Source organism: Protopterus annectens, chromosome 9.part0 (assembly GCF_019279795.1).
Source record: "Protopterus annectens isolate FY-2018-M chromosome 9.part0, PAN1.0, whole genome shotgun sequence".
Lineage (NCBI taxonomy): Eukaryota > Metazoa > Chordata > Ceratodontiformes > Protopteridae > Protopterus > Protopterus annectens.
The window spans coordinates 825,952,583-825,972,680 of NC_056743.1; the positions used below are offsets into that span (position 1 = coordinate 825,952,583).

General features: G+C 38.3%; 1 protein-coding gene across 2 annotated transcripts in view; it reads left to right on the forward strand.

The window, feature by feature from the left end:
- Positions 1–20,098, forward strand: part of MCOLN1 (mucolipin TRP cation channel 1) — a 640,674-nt gene that overhangs the window by 441,098 nt on the left and 179,478 nt on the right. For both annotated transcript variants that reach the window (XM_044083494.1, XM_044083493.1), the window contains exon 8: positions 1,234–1,340. In XM_044083494.1, coding sequence (XP_043939429.1) covers positions 1,234–1,340 — 107 coding nt within the window. The remainder of the gene's footprint in view (positions 1–1,233; positions 1,341–20,098) is intronic.

Consider the following 20,098-nt stretch of genomic DNA (forward strand, 5'->3'; position numbering starts at 1 on the left):
TTATGTGGTGAATCGTGGCAACTTAAAGGCCAATGACCATGACCACCTCCTTGCACATCCTGGCGAGTAGAATATTTTTGAGAAAGGTATAAAATTATGAAGCAAACCCGAAGAGGGGTTTACAGGAACAGACAAATCAGAAGGAATACATGTTGAATACAGCAATTAAAAGTATGCATGTGAGACTAGAGGGTAACCTATAAGTGATATAGAAATGGTTAAAGAGTTAGATATTTGGGTGGGCCAGTAAATTGGATTTTAATGTGCGTGTGAATGGAATTGTATGCAAGGCTGAAAGGAGTTTTTGCAGGATCCAGTCGGAGTGCTGCAGAAAGTAAAATACACACAACAATTTTAGTCATCATCATCATCTTCTTTTGGCTGTTCCTGTTAGGGGTCGCCACAGCGGATCATCTGTTTCCATTTCTTCCTACAACAATTTAAGTACTATTCAAAATCCTCAGGCAACTTCTAGCCACAAAACAGCTAAAAGAGTCAAACACCCTGAAAAACGCACCCACTGAGTCTCGCTAAAATCACAAGTCATTCTTTTTTGCAGGTTGCCCATGTGGAGGATGTAGGTGGCCTGCGTCCTGATGCAAGTGCACACATCACCACTTGGCACATAAATAAGGGTCGCAAATAGCAAAATCACTTTGTACTGTCACAAATGTGGTGAGACCCTGACTGGACTGATCAGGTCACTGTTCTGGGAGATGCCAGTGAGAGCTTAAATCACTCTCATGGTTGCCTGGATGATCACCCCTTTGAGATTTGGTGGTCGGCAGACATAAGGCAAAAACAGTACAGTAAAAGAGAGAGCTTTATAAAGCAGTTGCATGACTACATGGGTAATAAAACATTTAACATGATGCCGTTATACCAACCTATTTCTAGTGGCTACATTGTGAGTTGTCTACCTCTTGCAATAGTCAAATGTTATTAACCTGGCGTAAGTGAAATTCTCAATGTGGCACACATGGTAAAACATCTTTTTTCTTTACATTTATTAATCACTATGTCACTGTTTTTGTAAATCCTGGTTAAACGCATTTTTGAAGCATTGCCCATGAACACAGATTATTTATCTGGCAAAAAATACATATTGTCTCATTTTAAAAAAAATTAATTTTCCACATGATTGTATTAGATCGTCAAGTAAATATTGTTCATTGTTAGCAACAATTATACTCACTCTGTCCTAAACTGTGTTTCTGAATTTTTATTTTATAGGAGATGACTACTACCGCCTTGCATTTGATATAATTGTTATTCTGGTTTGCTTAGTTTCCTTCATTCTTTGTGCACGCTCCATAGTTAATGGACTGAGGTTGGAACAAGTAAGTAAAAAAAATTAAAATTTCTAAAAAGTCGAATAGATTTTAATACATTGAGATGAAGGAGATTTTGTGACATTATTGCAGTTTTATGCTTATCCTTGTTGAAAGTAACTTTATATGTAGAGATGTGTGAAATTGGAGGTTAAAAAAGAATACTTTTTTTGTATAATTTTTCTAGCAGATTTTTGTAGCTCAGTATGTTTTGATGTGGCGCAGCATTTAGCACTGCTGTTTTAACAGCTTCATTTCTTGGGTGTGTGCTTTGTGATTCAAGTTTGTATGATGATCACAGATCACTGCTGCAGTGCGTTCATAAATGAGTAGGGTATAGCCACAGGTAGACATCAGTCTTCCAACCAGACTTCTCGAGCAGTTGTACATCCCTTAGTCAATGTGGGAGATTGTTGGTAGCAGCAGGAAACTTGGTTGTGAAGTAAAATACAACCCCCCCCCCCGATCTAAAGTGAATAGTCATGCTTTGCTTGTGAAGTTTATTGGTCGCTGTTTCCAGGCAAGATTGAAAGAGACCTGCACGTTCCCTTTGGCATTTGCTTTCATTTCTTCTTTGTATATAACTTACTGGTACCTTTTTGCTGCATATTAGAATGTTATTTTTTTCAGGTGGCTAACTACGTCCATTGAATAAGAGTCATCAGTAGGTGTGCCTGTGAGAAGACCGATCCTCCTAAATGGCTACTACTTTTAACAGATCTCTTAATCAAATTCTGATTACGTGAGGGCCACGAGGTTGGCTATACTCCACTGAGGCATGGCTTTCAACTATCCAGAATTTTGAAGAACATCCAGATTTTTGCTTACATTTTTAGTCTGTTCCTTATAAAGTCTGTAGTCTTCTGGAAGGTCCTAGAAGATTAAAGTCTCTGAATAATAGACAGATGTTTGAGTTTCAGACTTACTATCCTTCAGAAAATGCATTCTAATGCAAAGCCACTCTATTGACTTTGTAAGTTTATAAGAATAATTTTTAATGTCTGTACCTAATTTAGGGCCTTTGCTTTTCCCACTATTTTTTTTTACATTGGTCAGAATTCTTTTGTTAAGATCTTGAAGTATGTGATGAGGGCTTATGAGAAGTAAAAAAAGAGCTTGTGCTACAAACCCATAGTTAGTTTTACTGTGACTCATCCCTGTGTGACAGAATAAACTAAACAGCTGCAGAAAGTAAAATATACACAACAGTTGAAGTACTGTTCAAAATCCACAGGCAACTTCTAGCCCACTCCCACCTAATAACACATAACAGACATGCCAGTCCCTTTATACTTTGATCTGCAACTGATCCAAATAATTGTACATTTGACTTTAGAGCAACAAAGCTGTGAAGAAAGCATTTCTACCCAATACATTCCTTCTTGCTTTTGAAAACCACATTAAGAAGCTTTTTGTAATGCAGTGAATGTAGATCAGCGAAATCATTTTTAGGAAATGTTGCTGACTGGCTTGTTCTAACAAGAGTCCTGATACAGTGAAACATAAATGTGCAGATGTGCAAAAAAAAGAAAGAAAAAAAAAAGATGTGAACAAGAAAGCTACATAAATGTTTATGTAACAACAAAACCGAACTGTGAGATGAGGAGTTTTAGTTGGTACAAAACACATTTCTTGTTTTGTTTTTAGTCAGACAGTAACAGGCGTTCAGTCCCACAATGAGTGTTAGAGCAAAGTAATTTTTAAGGGACAGTGTCAACTGGCTTGCTCTGACAAGCACCTCAGTACACTGAAACAGATACGTGTATGTACACGACAAACTGTCTAAGAAGCAATTAAGGATTTATTTTAAGCAGTACAAACTGGTCAGGTTGTACCCTCCACAGTGAGGTAGAGTACTACCAGAACATGGTTCACTACTCCCCTTAACTGCAAGTTACAGAATTAAATAAAATAAACAGCAGACCTAAAGGAGAACAGGTTGCGTCATTCATACATTTAGATCCATCAGCAACTTTGAGGTAGTGTCTATATTTATTCGTTACCCTGTTGTTTGACTGCCATGATACAAATCTGGAACTGGTGAAAGTCCTAGCTACACTCAGATTACTTACATTATAGCCAATTATAGATCCCCATCTGTTACCTCTTCAGGGCATACAGAATACCTTAACCAGTTAGCAACGTTAACAGTCGAACTGAATACTTTTCTTATAGTTTCATAGGTAAGCACTAGGACAGCTGCAGTTGTGGGCCATTTTAAGCCTAGCTTTCCCTTTTTGTGCTTGAATTAACATGCCTCATTTGGTTAGAGATCAGCCTTACCCTTCCCAGGGTCGATAATTATATTACCCCTGATGAGAGTAACTGGGATCATGCCATAGATAATTTGAGGAGATCCCTGCATGGAATAAAGCATTTAGGAGCTGCTTTGCTCCATTAGTAGTACAGGGGGCAGTCCTGGGGTAAGTTTTCTCTTTCCCATCAGTAGATCCATGTTGTTCTTGCACATGGACAGTCTGTTTCAGAGCAGTGGTATCTTCTGCGAAATATACCTTCCCTGCAAACTGTTCTGCTGGTGTTACAGAAGAGGTTTAGATCCCTAGACAGAGTGTTTTTCTGATGCCATTGGACTTACTGATGTGTAGTAAATCAGTACTGGGTCAGAGGATGCCTTGTGTGCCAGGCACAAGTCACCTGTTAGCAGTCAGTAGGATATTGAGTATAATGACAGGACTTTGAGGCAGTCCAAATAGGACATGTTGTTTAGACCTTGTATCCTTTTAGTAAAGTAGTTGTGTAGGTGTTCTAGTTGTATGTGTCTGGGCATGTACATGCCAAAGGGGGTATTGTATTCAATGATTGGCTTAATGAGGGCTGAGTAAAGGCGTGCAATGGCATCCATCCCTAGATCTAGACACAGTCCCTTTGTTTATAAGATGTGCAGTATAGAAAGACTTTTTTAAAACAATGGACACGGTCAGAAGTTAGGTCACTGTCCAAATACGTTCCCAAATAACTACGTCAACATTTAGGGGAGTATTGCTAATGTAGCATTTCCTTGGGGTAGATGACTTTTCAAAGGATACAGTAACGCATTTTTTGGCATTTAGTTTCAGTCCATGATTATGGCATCAGTTATTTATTTTGGACAGATTTTCCTACAGGATGGCTAAGTCATATGGGGATTCAGTGACTGCTCCTAGCTTGCAGTCATCTGCAAATGTAAGCCACAGACCTTTGGCACTGGCTTTTACTTCAGAAACGTAGATGGTAAACAAGAGAAGTTCCTTCACAGAACCATGGGGGATTCCACTGTTGACTGGTCTCCTTGTGGAAGTAACTTCCCTTATTTTTATTTCCTGTGTACTGTTTATGAGCCAGTTGGCAATCCAGCAGATGACATAGGGATTTATTCCCAGCTTATTTAGCTTTTCTATTATGCCTCAATGGGAATAAAAGCTTTGGCCAGGTCGAAGTATGCAGTGTCTATCATTTTACATTCATCCATTGCTTTGGAGAACTTTTAAAAAAAAATCCACGGGTTGAGTAAGCATGACCTGCCCTTGACGAATCCAAACCAAGATGGGTCCAGTGTACGGTGTTTCCCTATGTCCTGATTGATTAGTTACACAAGTCTTTCCATGGCTTTGTATATGAGGCTGGTCAGACTTCTGGGTCTGTGGAAGAGCCTCCCTTATGCAGGGGAATGACTGTAGCTGTTCTCCATTCGCTTGGTACAAAACCTGTATGGAGGCTGAAATTCAACAATGTTGTTAGGGGTGTAGCAAAATTGTGCTTCATGGTATTTAAGATGCATCAAGGAGTATTATTAAAACCCACTGATGCAGTATTTGTAGCTTTTGATAACACTTTTAGGACTTAGGAGCGACTTCATCTATCCACCCAATAAACTGGCAAACATGTACTACAAACAAAAATATGCCCAGAGATTTCTGGACTTGTAAATGTCAGTACACTTGATCAGATTGCCCTTCTACCCAGCAGAGATGTTAATCATCTTGATATTGTCCTGACAGACATGTCTCCCAGTTGTGCCACCCCACGTTACCCTCTTCCTAGTCAAAGCTGACCATCTTGCTGTGGTCTTCTCTTTGATAACCTGCTTTGTGACCCCTCCCTAATAATGCCTCTACATTCAAGAATTACTCCAGAACCAATTACTATTTTCTGATCTTATTGATAATCACAGATAGTATAGCTCTCTAGCAGTGACTGGGCTGCTGCCTACAGCTCTGAATTTTATTCTGTCTTGGATACATGCATTGAACTATCCTTACCAATCTGCCATAAGCATGAATTGCAAGTTTAGAATTAAAGCTATATACTGGAACTGCCACACCAACAAACTCCTTAATACAAAAGAAAGTATGTCTGTTGCTAAAAAATGTCCACTTTATGAGTATAAATGGGATTTAAATCTGAGAAGTGTGTCCCTTACCATTAGGAAATGTAGGCCAACTATGAACTTAAGACCGCAACCTATTCAAAAGGCAACCATAAGGCTTTCTTCAGCTGTAAAAGGTAGCTTAAAAGTGGCATACAGTCTTGTACTTAACTGATCTCCAATGGTGCCATCTTCACTGGCATCAAGGACACTGCTGATATTCTGGCAGAAAAATGCTGTTTCAACTTCACTCCATTCACCTTCCTCTCTGTCCCCTCCATCCTCCCTCACATACCCTCTCCTGAGATTAATTTTGACCAGCTCCTTTTGGAACTTTCCAGAATTAAAAGCAGTACTTTTCAGCGGGTGATAATATCCCGGATGTCTTCAGATAAGTTTAATGTTCCACCTAACAGAAGTCTTCTAATTGTTCAACGTAAATCTCTTCACTGATTATGTCTCTGAGGTGTGGAGAATGGTAGTTATGGCCATGCATAAAGGTGCCCCCACTACTGACACTGGGAATTACAGACCTATTAGTTTCACTAATATTATTTGCAAGTCTGTGTAGTATATTATAGCTGAACTAATAAACAGTGATATAGACTACAGCATATCCCTGGATACACATTAGTTAAACTTTCTAAAAGACCTTTCTCAATTCCGTTGTTTCTAAGATTTCTCAAGTATCAAAGCATGCCCTTAAAGTGGGTGCATGATTGTGCAGATACTGTGTTTAGGGGTTACTGTTACTAATAGTGCTGAGGAGAAATGCCTGAGTATGTAATTAGAAGTTTTCAGATGAAGTATAGTCTGAAATCTGAAATTCAGTTTTAGATACTGTGATTTTGTTTGGCCTGTCTGCTACTTGGGTCCTAAAAAATTATGAGGGAGGGAAATTATTACAGGAACTTTTATGCTTTTTCAGTTTCCTCCTTTTTCCAAGTCTCCCAAATCATCTTTTTCCTTAAAAAAAATCCCTGCATTCTAAAGCGATGGCAGGAGGGAAATAACAAAGAATGCTCGTTTCCAAAAAAGGAATAGTGTAATACTTCAGGACAACTTTGCCAGCATTCTTTCCCAGTCTCTCTCAAAATCTGTCTCAGAAACTTGACTCTGTACATTCCTGTCTGAGAATAAATTGTGCCAGACTCTTGAATGTTTAAAGTAGTTCAGAAGGGATAAGGATGGCACTGGATTACAAATGCTTCCTTTCGTGGGAGTTCATCTCCACCCACCAAACCAGGCAAAGTTTTCCTCAAGTTTCTTGACACATACATACCTAGAAGTCATAGAACCAGTGCCATTAAATCAAAGGGGCAAAGGCGTCCTTTCTAAAATCCTTTTGGTAGTAAAGAAAGAGTCTTCTTGGAAACCATTTTTAGATATTTTCTTTCTAAATTTGTATGAAAGAGCCAAAATTCAAGATGCTGACCCTTCAGAATGCATTGCCTCTCATTTTCTAAGGAAGGTTTTTGGTAACATTAGGTCTAAAAGATGCATATCTTTCAATTCCCATAGCCAAAGGCGAAGTTTCTCAGATTTTGTGTTTGGGTCACATTATCAGTTCTCTGCATTATCCTTTGGGTTATCTACAGTTCCAAGGATGTTTACAAAGTGTCTAGCTCCATTCATAGCTCAGTGCAGACTGAATGGCATTTACATGTTTGCTGGACCCCATCAGGATACTGAAGGCTAACAATGACCCAGGCTCAGATGATTCCCCAGCAAGATTGCATGACCATTTGGCAACGTGTACATGGACACAAAGTATTAATCGAGAAGTAGAAGCCTGACCTGTATGCTCTCAATAGACTAAGGAAATTTGAAAGCTTGCTATTGAGTTATTGTAGCTAAAAACAAGCAGGTTGAAAAGGTTCTGAGGTCTAGTCCAAGTTTTTTTAATAGGGCAAAAGGTTTAAGAAATTAGGTGGAGAGCTAGGAAAGACCATCATGACACTACAGAGGTACACTGTGCTGTGGTCTTACCTTTTGCAGATTCTGTCCAGTTCTAAGTAACAAGGATTATTTCAGTTACTTGTTAAAAATGAAACCAGGTTTGGAAGTCCACAGGAGAGGATTGTAATACATAAATGGTTGTGCCCAGTGTCCAGTGCTCCTCCTGTAATGCTTTCCTTTTGTGCAAAACAGTAAGTAAATTCATAGTCAGGATTGCCAACCACTTGTCTGATGTTTGTGTCAAAATACAAAAGAACACCCTGGCAAAACACGCCATGGAATTTTCGAACCACCAGGTTTTCATATTGCATATCTTGGATGCCCTGGAACTTGGCCCACTGCAGGGGAACAAAAACACTCATCTGGAAAAGCTTGAAATTGCCTGACAGATTAGACTAAATGCATACAAGAAACTTGGGTTAAACACAAGATGCTCTATTAAGAATGTACTAGCTCTTAGGAAATTGTGCCCCAACACATATTACTAAGATTCTTGTATCTTGGAACAGTCCCTAATGTATATAGACATCTTCTGTGGACATTTTGAACAGTCAATGCATGTATTTTAAAAAACGGACAATAGTTTACTCAGGCACTTTGAATGATTTACTTAAATGACCTTGCTCATTTTTTATTCTCCTGCTACATTTTACATTGTTACATTTGATTTACTACTTTTTATCTTCACTTGGTTGCTTTTACTTTGCATGGACAGCAGGTCTGCAATTAATTGGTAGTGCTAGCGTTTGAAATGGTTTTCCTCTTTGATCAACTATTGTAAACTTGACAACATACATGTTGTAGATGCTGGCTTAAAAAAAGCACATTTTTTTCAATCACATTCACTTAGAATTTGATATAACTAAGAGTGAGTTATACTGTACTCGGACCATGGGTGATGCATATGAACCCCATAAAGGTGGGCAGTGGTAGTCATCCAGCATTTCACATGAGCCCAATAAAAGTGCCAGAGTCACTTTTATGCACTAACCTGTAAATTGATACTGCCTTTTTCTATGATTGTTGTGTTTTTATGAGCCCCATAAATGGGCATGATAAAAAAGCTCTAAGCTGGCATGAGGAACTGAATAATAAAAAGATGTACTACACCATTGTGCTCATGGGCGATGTTAGATTGGATATTACCAGGGATACCTATGCACTATTAAGATCTGATCTGTGAATGAAGATACTGATTTGTATATACTTTTATATAGGAAACAATGTATCAAAATGGACCTGATGAGGCCCACAGGGTGAAAGGGATGGTTTAATCATTTTAGACTTGTATTATATTGTAATATGGTGGTAAATTTGCAGTTTTGATTTCTTGATATTACATTTTAACTTTTGGTAGATGTGAGGGTTAACTGCTGTAGATTGGTTGTACAGGGAACCCAGGATTACCTTGCCAACATTGGGGCACTAATTAGCCTGAAACTGAGCATGCAAATTAAGACTGAGCCTTTCTTCTGATTAGTGAAAATTAGAATTCCATGCAAATTAGCCTGAGACTGAACATGCAAATCAAAGCTAAACACTCCTCCTCCTTCTGATTGGTGAAAATTAAGGTTCCCATTCAAATCGGGGATAGTTATAACCCCACATTGATTGGCCAGTGCGGGACACAAAAACACACCCATTCAACATCTCCCTGTGGCCTAATCAAGCTGAGGACTCCACCCCCCCAAAGAACTATGGTATATAAGTGATTGTAACAGCTGTGATCATCGCAATGCAAAATCGCTCCTCCTTTCTCTTCATTAAAGTTATTGTGGATTATGTACTGCTGGCATCATCCTTTCTCTGAGAAGAAGTCCATAACTGCTTTTGGAATTCATACCTACTTGTAGAGGAATGTCTAATGGTACCCCTGTTACAGGAATTGGGGCTAGCACATCGGGTTTGGGTGGACTGGATTCCTTGACTACACAGGTTGGACTGTTGACTCAGTTGGTTCAGCAATTAACCCAGCAGGTTTCTGGTTTGGCAGTGCGTGTGGACTCTCAAAATTCTTCCATCCCTTCAGATCAGGCTCAAGTTGTTGATTCTAACAGCATCCATGAAGCAAATGTAAATCGGAAGGGTCATGATTTTACAGTGACCCCTGAAACATTGAGACCGAGGCCAAATGAACAACCTTTTAATTTATCAGCCTGGGTCCAGCAAGATAGTGTTTTTCAAAAAGATGTTCCTAGGACTAATTAACACTATGAATGAGTCTATGGATTTATTAAAAGACAAGTTGTTTAAAATAAGAAAACTACAAGTGGAGAACAGTTATTTTATTGAGTCTATCAAAGTACGGAGAGTACCGAAGGGTCTCCGTCACTGGACATTTCCTAATGGTTTGCACATTAATTCTCCTCTGCATAAAGAACTGATAGACTTGTTCAATCAACAAGGATGCGAACTGTTAGAGGTTCTTATTAAGCATAATCAAGTGACAGTAGATCACTTGATACAGGAAGCTGGTGATTTGGAGAAAACCATCTGGAAGGATTTACTGTTTGAACAGGTTCAGGATAGTTTCAACAACATCTTTTCTACTATTGACAGAACTATCATTGATATTCAAGCGAGAAAAGTAAAAAAAAAATTTGAATGGGATCGCAAGGAATACAGTGATGGTATAGCTTATCCTACCCCTTCCACTCACTTGGTACATTCTAACACAGCCTCTTGTGATACAGAGCATGTGGCTGATGACACTGAGCAGTCTGGGCTGGCCCCTTTAGGCCCCAGTCCTCTCCGAAGTTCGGAGAGAATACGCAACTGCCAGAATTACAACCAAATGACTGGGAGGAGGGAGAGCAACTGGAATGGCAGTTATCCACGTCACCAGTGGAGCAACAGGAATCGTAATTAGCCTCCTTGCTTGGTAATGTGAACGAGGACCCAGACATGGCTTTTTTGGATGATTGTACAATCACAAACTCAACAGGTGGCTTTGTTGTTTATAATTATTCTAGTGAAAATGTTGACATGGCTTTGGCAGACTTGTTATGTAAAGGGTTTAACTATGTTCCTACTACCCACACAAAAATTCAGCATCTTATTGTTGACTTGAAACTATTTTTGCATAAAGTCAACTTTCAGTTGTTATTTAGAGAGAAGTTTTTGACTGACTTTCATGACGTTTTGAAAAAGAGCAGTGTATTCAACCCCCCATTGGCTTTACCTTTGCTCACATTTGAAACACTTTGTGATTTTGAATTCAGGGCCTATTTAAACAAGGTTGACCAACATGTTTGTAATAATTTGTCAGGCCCCAAAAATTAGCTTTGTTTAATTTGTGTTCACATAGATCTGTTCGGGTTATGAAACCCGATAAGGGGGGGATGTTTTAATGAATGTGGCGGATTATTTGAACAAAATTTTCAATTCTTATGTGACAATTTGTATGAAGAAGTTTCACTTAACATGGTTAATATTGCACATTCTAGAATTGATTGGTTATTGCAGGATATGCTGGATAAAGAACAAATTGATTTTGCTACATGGTCCTTTTTAAATGTTAAATTTCATTTCATACCCTCTATATTTGGCCTACTTAAAACCCACAAAGATTTGAGAGAACCACCTCTTAGGCCTATTGTTAATGCCTCCAAATCAAAAACACATTCACTGGCTAGGTATGTGGATTGTAAACTGAAAAATGTTATGGAACGGTATCAACGCATTTGTAGGGATTCTTGGGACTTTTTAAGTAAGGTATCCAAGGTCGTATATGATGTGAAGTTGATTTTTTGTACAACTGATGTTGTACACTTGTTCAATGTTGTTCCTCATGACATTGGCTTAGAGTGGTTTCATGAGATTCTGGTAGAGTTGGGTACATTGTCAAACAATGACATTAACACCTTGGATACACTGATGGAGCTTGTTTTAAAAAACAATTTTGTGTATATAGTGGGGCATTACTTTTTGCAGAAACAAGGTGTTGCAGTGGGGGCAGCTGGGCCCCCATTTTTGCAAATATGGTAATGCTGTTCTGGGAAAGGAAATTTGTTCTTGATTTTTTTGGGTCTTCTCCACCTTGGTCTTTTTATTTGAGTTTCTGGATGATGTCATATTTTGGAAAGAACCGGAGGACCAATTGTGTAAATTCATTGAATACTTGAACTAAACCACCTCCTTTCTTACTTTTACTGCTACTTGGAGTAAAACTGACATCAACTATTTGGATGTTCATCTTTCCAAGGATACAGTTAATAAAAGGTTTGTTAGTGAGATATACAGAAAACTAACTTTTTCTAATAGGTACCTGCATTTTGATAGTTGTCACACTATGCACCAGAAGAAAGGCATTGTTAAGGCACAATTTGTATGCCTTACTACACTGTTGATGCAATTTATGTAAGGGGAACCGAAGTTCTTACTGATATGTTTTTACCCAGGGGTTATCCCAGGATTTTGGCTGAAGCTATTTGTTCTGAAGTTACAATGAAGAGAAGGTCTGGTTTCTACCCTCCCCTTCTTTCAGGTTCAGCTGAAGTGACAAATATTCCTGTCTTGGAGACTGTTTTTGATTCTAATACTGATTATAACATTTCCTTCATTACTACTTATACCCCTGAATGTGCCCAAATATACAAAATTTTGAACACATATTGGCACACACTTAGTGTACATGATGACTCTAAGGGAATTTATAATAAAGGCATCAGAATGCTGTATCAGAGGGGTAGATGTTTTAAAGAAATTTTGGAAAATGTTGTGGATGTAGAAAAGATGGGCTTTACAAGAAAGAAGGGCACTCATAAATGTGGCTCGTGTAATTACTGTAAATACCTAATTGAATTGGATAGGGTGTATGTAAATGGAACCTGTATTCGAGTCTCCTTTTATTGTAATTGCAACACTGAGGGCATAGTGTATCTTGTCCTTTGTAAATTTTGTAGTTGTTTTTACATTGGGAAGACGCAAAGAAAACTGAAAGAACATGTATACGAGCACACTTTAGATATCAGGAAGCGAAACAATAAAAATGCTTTATCCAAACCATAAGAATGCTTTATCCAAACATATTAGTGAGAATCCTGGTCATGAGTTTGGTTTTGTTGGTATTGACCATGTGGTTAGAAATGTGAGTGGGGGACCTTGGAAAGACTTTTTAGACCTTCAAGAACTTAGATGGCAATTAAAATTAAATGCTTGTGTTTATCCTGGACTGAATTAATGTGTTTCTATTAGCAGTGTTTTAAAACTTCGTTCTTATTATGTGTAAATGTTTAAACTGCAGGTGAATATTTTTATTAATAATATTTGTTAACATTTACCATGGAGAGATGGAGATATGCTCTAGAAGAGGAGTGAAGGTCAGCAGGACTAAGACATAATATATGTGTGTGAATGAGTGGGAGGATAGAGGAATGGTGAGGATGCAGGGAGTAGAGGTGGCAAAGGTGGATGAGTTTAAATACTTGGGATCAATAGTTCAGAGTAATGGTGAGTGTGGAAGAGAGGTGAAGAAGAGAGTACAGGCAGGATGGAGTGGGTGGAGAAGAGTGTCAGGAGAGATTTGTGACAGACGAGTACCAGTAAGAGTGAAAGGGAAGGTCTACAAGAGGGTAGTGAGACCAGCTATGTTATATGGGTTGGAGACAGTGGCATTGACAAAAAGGCAGGAGTTAGAGCTGGATGTGGCAGAGTTAAAGATGTTAAGATTTGCACTGGGTGTGACGAGAGTGGACAGGATTAGAAATAAGTATATTAGAGGGTCAGCCCAGGTTGGAAGGTTTGGAGACAAAGCCAGAGAGGCAAGATTACGTTGATTTGGACATGTGCTGAGGAGGGATGCTGAGTATATTGGGAAAAAAGATGCTATGAATGAAGCTACCAGGTAACAGTAAAAGAGGAAGGCCTAAGATCAGGTTTATGGATGTGGTGAGAGAGGACATGCAGGTGGTTGGTGTGACAGAGCAAGATGCAGAGGACAGGAAGAAATGGAAACACATGATCCGCTGTGGCGACCCCTAACTGGAACAGCCGAAAGATGATGGTGATTTTATTACATTTATTAACTGTTTTATTTATACATTGTTTTATGTAGTACTGTTATATGCATTGTATTTTTGTATATATTTATATATTTTTTTAGGTGGATTTTCCTTTACTTGTTAATTAATCATGTCAAATGACTGTTTTTGGAGGGATATTTAAAAGGTGAAGTGATGTTTGTTAGTTTTAATACCTCTGAAGAAGTCTGTGGATATAATCTGACGAAAGCGCTAAGGGTTTCAATAAATTCTGGTTCTCTGTTCCTGGTGTTGCTTGCTCCTTGCCTTCATTGTGGTTCTTGGTTTATGGAGATGTCTATGAGTTTGGGTAAACAAATTAACCCTTTGGCAGTTTTCGTTGTTTCCTACAGTATCTTAGGGCTATAATTAGGGCTATAGTTATGATTCACTGGATTTGCCTTTTCCTGACCTAATAGTGAATTTTTGTCACAGATGTGTAAGTTGCCACACCCACCCACCATCACTGTACTGGTTATATAACTAGCTGATAGCATATAAAATTATGTTTTAGATGTATATATATATATATATATATATATATATATATATATATATATATATATATATATATAAAATGTATTTATGTATGTAAGTGTGTGTGTGTGTGTGTGTGTCTATACATATATATATATATATATATATATATATATATATATATATATATAGACACACACACACACACACACACACACACACACACACACACACACACATATACTTATATGTATAATACACACACGCACACACTCTTCAATTAGAAGTTCAGGATGAATATTCTCCTCCTTTACTTTTTGGAAAGAGTGTCCTGAAGAAGCCCTTACTCCAGCTGTCGACTTCCCTCCACATGGGCTGACCAGTCAACATTCAGGGTGAAGGTGTGGGAAAGAGCCAAAACTTTTGGAAGCTATCCAGTTATTCTGGAACTTATACCATTGGGTTTGTGTTTGGCCCTTAAACATCAGGCACCACGTAAAAGCAGCAGATGGGACATTCAGTCATTGTGGAAGTTGGCTGAATTAATTAATACTGGGTGGGCCTTTTGTAGCCTCCTTTTCATGGATGGCAGGGATGGGCTGGAGGGAGAGCCCTTCCAATGGTGCAGGCAGGTGAAAACCAGCATCTGGCCTTTGAAGTCTCATTCATTTTAATTGAGGTCTTGTCAGATGCATAATCTAAACTCCTACTGTTTCCATACAAAAAAGTTGACATCCTGTGCTGCAGTTAAGTAAGGGTGCACAGGACAGTGTCTGGACAGGCAGATTCTTTTCTTAGATCAGCACCCTCAGACCTTAGCAAGTCTGACAAGTTCACTAATGCCTCTTCATATGGGTTCCTTAACAATTAATCTGTTCAGCTTGCCCATTTTCCTATGCCTTTCTTTGTACCCTGTCTGTTTTCCTTGTGATGCTTTGTTTGGAATAGTTGCAAAGAATTTCCCCACCTATGAAATGGTATATGTCCCTTGGGCTTGCACATGAAGCTTCTTGTGCTTAAGGAAGGCCTTCAAATTTCAGGCCCACCAGCGAAGCGTCTTTTTATTAAAACTGGCACAGTGTTCATAGGAATTTACTCTTGACAAACAAAAGTGGCTCTGTAAATTAAAACTTTCTGACAGAATTTGTCTTCCATAGGTGCATTTCTTAGTCATTTTTTCTGGGATTGTCATGATCCTTGGAAAAATAGCCATCTGCACATTCCAAATTTAAAATCTCACAAATAGATAAAGGTTCCTAACTGAGTATTTGTAGCTCTGGAGTGTGGATTGTCAGCAAATTGTTTCTTATGGCAATAAACAGCAGAGGGAGGTTAGTCTGCCTTTTAGCTGTGCACTAGTGTCCCTATTTTGAACATCTGTGGGTATGGTGAGCATTTTCACACAGCTACACCTTTCTTCACATTTTGGCATACCAATCTATCAAGACCAGATTCTACTTAAGGTTGTTTGTAGTGTATAAGAAGGAGAAATGATGGAGACCTATTTTAGGCCTGTCAAGGCTTAAAATAAAATTGTGGCAGTAAAGAAATGTATGAAACTCATGTTATAGTTTTCATCCTGTACTTATGGCCATTGTGGACATGAAGCATCATTGCTTGTATACTCCCATTCACAAGACTGTCAGTATTTTACATTCAGAATAAAAGGATGTCATTTCCATTACTTCCTTATGCTTAGGCCTGTAGACTGTGCACAGAGTCTTCACTTGTATAGCTTCTGCTTTAACACACCTGATGTTAAAAGGCTTCCACATCTGTACTTACCCGTATGATTGTTTAATCCTGGCATCCTTCATAGAAGAGTTGCAGATAACCCTTCCAATAGCATCCATTGCTTCCATATCCTTAGAAAGTCCAATCTAGAGAGTGGAAATGCACGGTGCTGAAAAAGGGATACCTCCTTGAGTTTTTTCTGTAAGGATAGAAGTTTACTAAAAGTAACATTAAGGCAGCAAAATTCAACTTGAATTTTTGATTAAAGATGAGTGAAGGTGTTTTCTTTCAAGTGATGATGCAAGAAAGAGAAGTTGTGTAAAACTGGAGAAGTATGAAGGCGATGAGGTGAGAAGCGAGTTGGAAAGGAGAAGCTGTGAGATTCTGTGCCTTATTGTGAAAGAGCCTAAGTGATTCCTGAGTCTGACTGTTAAGTTTACTAATAGTCTGGAAGTGATTAAGCAGAACTGTGGAAATAGAACCAGTGGCGAATTTAAGCATGGGCACAGGGGTGTGCACCGGCCCCATTTTTACACTTGTACCCAATTAAAAAAATAAATCTTCCCAAAGAACTCTATCACCAAACGTGCCGAATACATTGGAGATGTGATTGGAGGTTTCGGGCAGATGATTTTGTTTTATAACGATCCTCCTCCAGCTGCATATCCGTTGTAATTTTAGGCACGTTGGTGAGAACTGTGATATCGTTGAGTAAACGTTAACCCTTTGTCAGAAATTTAATTTTAAAATAGAAATACAGTGGGGTTAACAACTTTGAAACTGCTCTTCAGCAGTGGGGGAGTGATCTGCATTGAGGTAATGCTAATTCTGTATTTTATTGACTTACCAATTTTCATGGTGCCAAAAAATGTGGTACAGTTTTCTCCGGCAGAGTATTGTGTGCAGTTCTCTGTATTCTTTAAATGACCATGGATAGTGATTTTCTTAGTTCTCCCCTTAAGTAATGGTACATATCCATTTTGAATTATATCCATCAGGTAGCTATCCAAACGCTTAAAAGGCTGGACTGTTACTGTTATTTTGGCTGGTAAAGTCGGGTCATAGTTTTGGCTCGCGTTTAAATTATGGTTGTTTTCTTACCCACCCATGTACGATAAAACAACTTGAATCATGATTGTCATGATATTTATGATTCGTCTCCACTCATTGTAAACCACAAAATGATTTTGAATTCAGTTTCTTCGGTTTCCACCTCATTGCGTCTGTCAACAAATCCATTCGGGGGCCCTCTTGTGGGAGACCAAATAGTTTCATAATTGTAACGGACCGAAGATTCAGTGGACATGCATCCTTAGACTCCCTAACTTTGTTTTTAACGTCCTTTCTAAAAGCTTGTGTTACAAATGCAGGCTTACACAAGCTGTGTTATACAGTAAAAACTCACGCTGCAGGTTATTTACCCACATTCTCTGTGCTAGAGATAAACTTACAACCAGGCTAAAGCAATTAATTATGATTATCTTATCCTCTCTTGAACTTCAAGCGGTACTTTCTGTTGTGTCAGTGTTTAGCAATCTGCTGTTTGACTGTTTTACCATTAAGTAAAGCAAGGAGTGTTAGATTTATTTTGTATCGTAAATAGTGTGGCTGTCAGAAGTACATTGCAAATGTGTATTTCTAGCACCGTAGTGATAACATTAAATTTTGATATTAACAAGATAATATATTCAGATATTAACTTTTAACATGAGTTGGTATCCTACCAAAGTAATGCAGCACAAACTCACGCATTGCTCTTAGTAATGTACAGTAGTATAATAAAACATTCAAGTCATAGAAGCTTTTAATCACGTTGGGTTAAGGGCAGTATAAGCACAAAGCTCTAATTAAACACGTAACTGAGACCATGAGGTATAGAGAAACAGCATGGATGATGTCATACCCCACTTAATACTGTTTACAGTGATGCTAAGTTTGACTTGGGCTGAAGTACCTATTGAGAGATTTCGTAACTGCAGTCAAAAACTGGCCACAGTGCCAATTAAATTCATTTTTATTTAGAGCCAAAATAGGTCACAAGACGCACAGACCTTCTATCTTTTCAATCAACAGCCCCGATCCATCCATTCACAACCCTCTTTTTTCTCCACTTGTGCACGTGGCGTCAGGATGTCAGTTCAATAACAGCCCTGGTGTTTTTAGTAAAATGAAATGATGATTAAAAATGTCATTGAAGTATAAAAGAAAGTATATAATTGAAATAGATGTAAGGAAAAGAGACAACACTTGAGAAATAATAATAAATAATAAAAGATTAACTTATTTTACAAGAGCGGTATGCACAGTAGCCAGTAACAAGTGATAGTGAATATGTATTTTCAATGGGTGGTGGTTGGTTTAAAGTTTCTAAATAATTCAAGAATGTTGTTTGCATACATACCTGTGTAGCTCCCCAATAATGTGAAAGTTTTACTAACAGCTGCATCTAGAAAGCTCAGTTCATGATTAATAATGTCATAATTAAAAGAGTATATTGAGGAATTGACATGATTCTGTATTTACAATTGATATGTGTTAAAAATGTCATTATTAAACGTGTAATAGTCTCCAAAGAAAAAACTTGAAAACAGTATTACCACGGAGTTCCAATAAGTGCTCCAACACCACTGTAATATGCTGTCACTAGTTCCGTTGTAAAGCCAAGCAATAACTTGCAGAAACAGCTCCAATATCCACTGTAAAATACTGTAGCTAATTCCAAAGTAAAGCCAAACAGCTGTTTGCAGAATAATCTTCAAATATGGGTCCTAAAAGGCAGATAGTATAATTTGATGGTGTTCTGAAGAAGCCCATATGTTATGGGTGAAAGCGCTTAACAAGTTCAAACAAAGTCCGCAGTATTTAACAATCAACGTCTTTATTGCATTTTATTGTATTACGCTTTAAGCGGTCGGTTTGTTTTATATTAGGTACGAATATGCAGTAGTAACATTTAGCGTTTCTTGAGTGTTATCGTCAATAAACCAGTTATTTTAACATTCGTGGCTGGCGTGTTGCTTAGGACCCATATTTGAAGATTATTCTGCAAACAGCTGTTTGGCTTTACTTCGGAATTAGCGACAGTATTTTACAGTGGATATTGGAGCTGTTTCTGCAAGTTATTGTTTGGCTTTACAACGGAACTAGTGACAGCATATTACAGTGGTGTTGGAGCACTTATTGGAACTCCGTGGTAATATTATTAAATGTGTGACAGACCCTTTTAATGTGGAACATGCAGTTTAAATGAAGTACACTTGAGAGGTTTATGTTTGAGAGGTTGATGTATGTACACGTAAGAAGGCTATTAGCTGTTGGAGGTTAGGGTCAGAGAAAATGGTAGTGATGGGAGGGGGGGTGAGACTGGAAAGGGAATGAGGTTTTCATTACACACAAGGTGAAAATTGAAGTAGAGTAGCTGATTGGGATTTGTAGATGTCTTGGGGATGGTAACAAAGGCAGAGTTGGAAGAATAGATGAAGGGGGATGGGGAAGTAAGGTCAAAGTTTCATTGCTTTGGAAAATGAGGTGGTTGATATCTTCACTGGCATGGATTTTGTCCTGTGTTCCAGAATGCTGCTGTATTGGTATGGTGATTCTGAGATGGATGCCACATGTGAGGTGAATGTGTTGTGCCCTTTGAGTGTTTGAATATGTTTTTGGATAATGCAGAGATGAGTACTGGGTAGTAGTTAAGGAAAAGGTGGTTGTATATGTGAGTTGATAGGAGCTGAATCAGTGACTGCTAATCATTTATGGCACTTAATCATCTGGGTGTACATTTACCATACAAAGTAAGAAATACAGAATGCTTCAGTGGTGTATAGAGCTTATGTGATGAATGGTATGTCTGAGGGGAATGTGCTGTGGCTTTAGGTGAGTTTCTGACCTTTTTTTATGACAGTGCAGAGGAAAGAGCTTAGCGATAGTTGTGGAACAGGAGGTTTGCATATATAAGAACTTAATCAGTGATTGTTATTCATTTTATGGTTGTTAGGCATTTGCAAGTGCATTTAAAGTACAGGGTAAGAGATTCAGTTTTGAATTGTTTGAGTCCACCTATTGGAATGTGCAGCAGAGAGAATGAGCCAGGGAAAGGTTGGATAGCATCACACAATGGGCAATAATTTTATTTTGCTTTCTTGGCTAAAAAACATGTTTTATGGCATAGCCCGCTTTCATTTGTTGATTTATTAGATTACTGAGCCAGA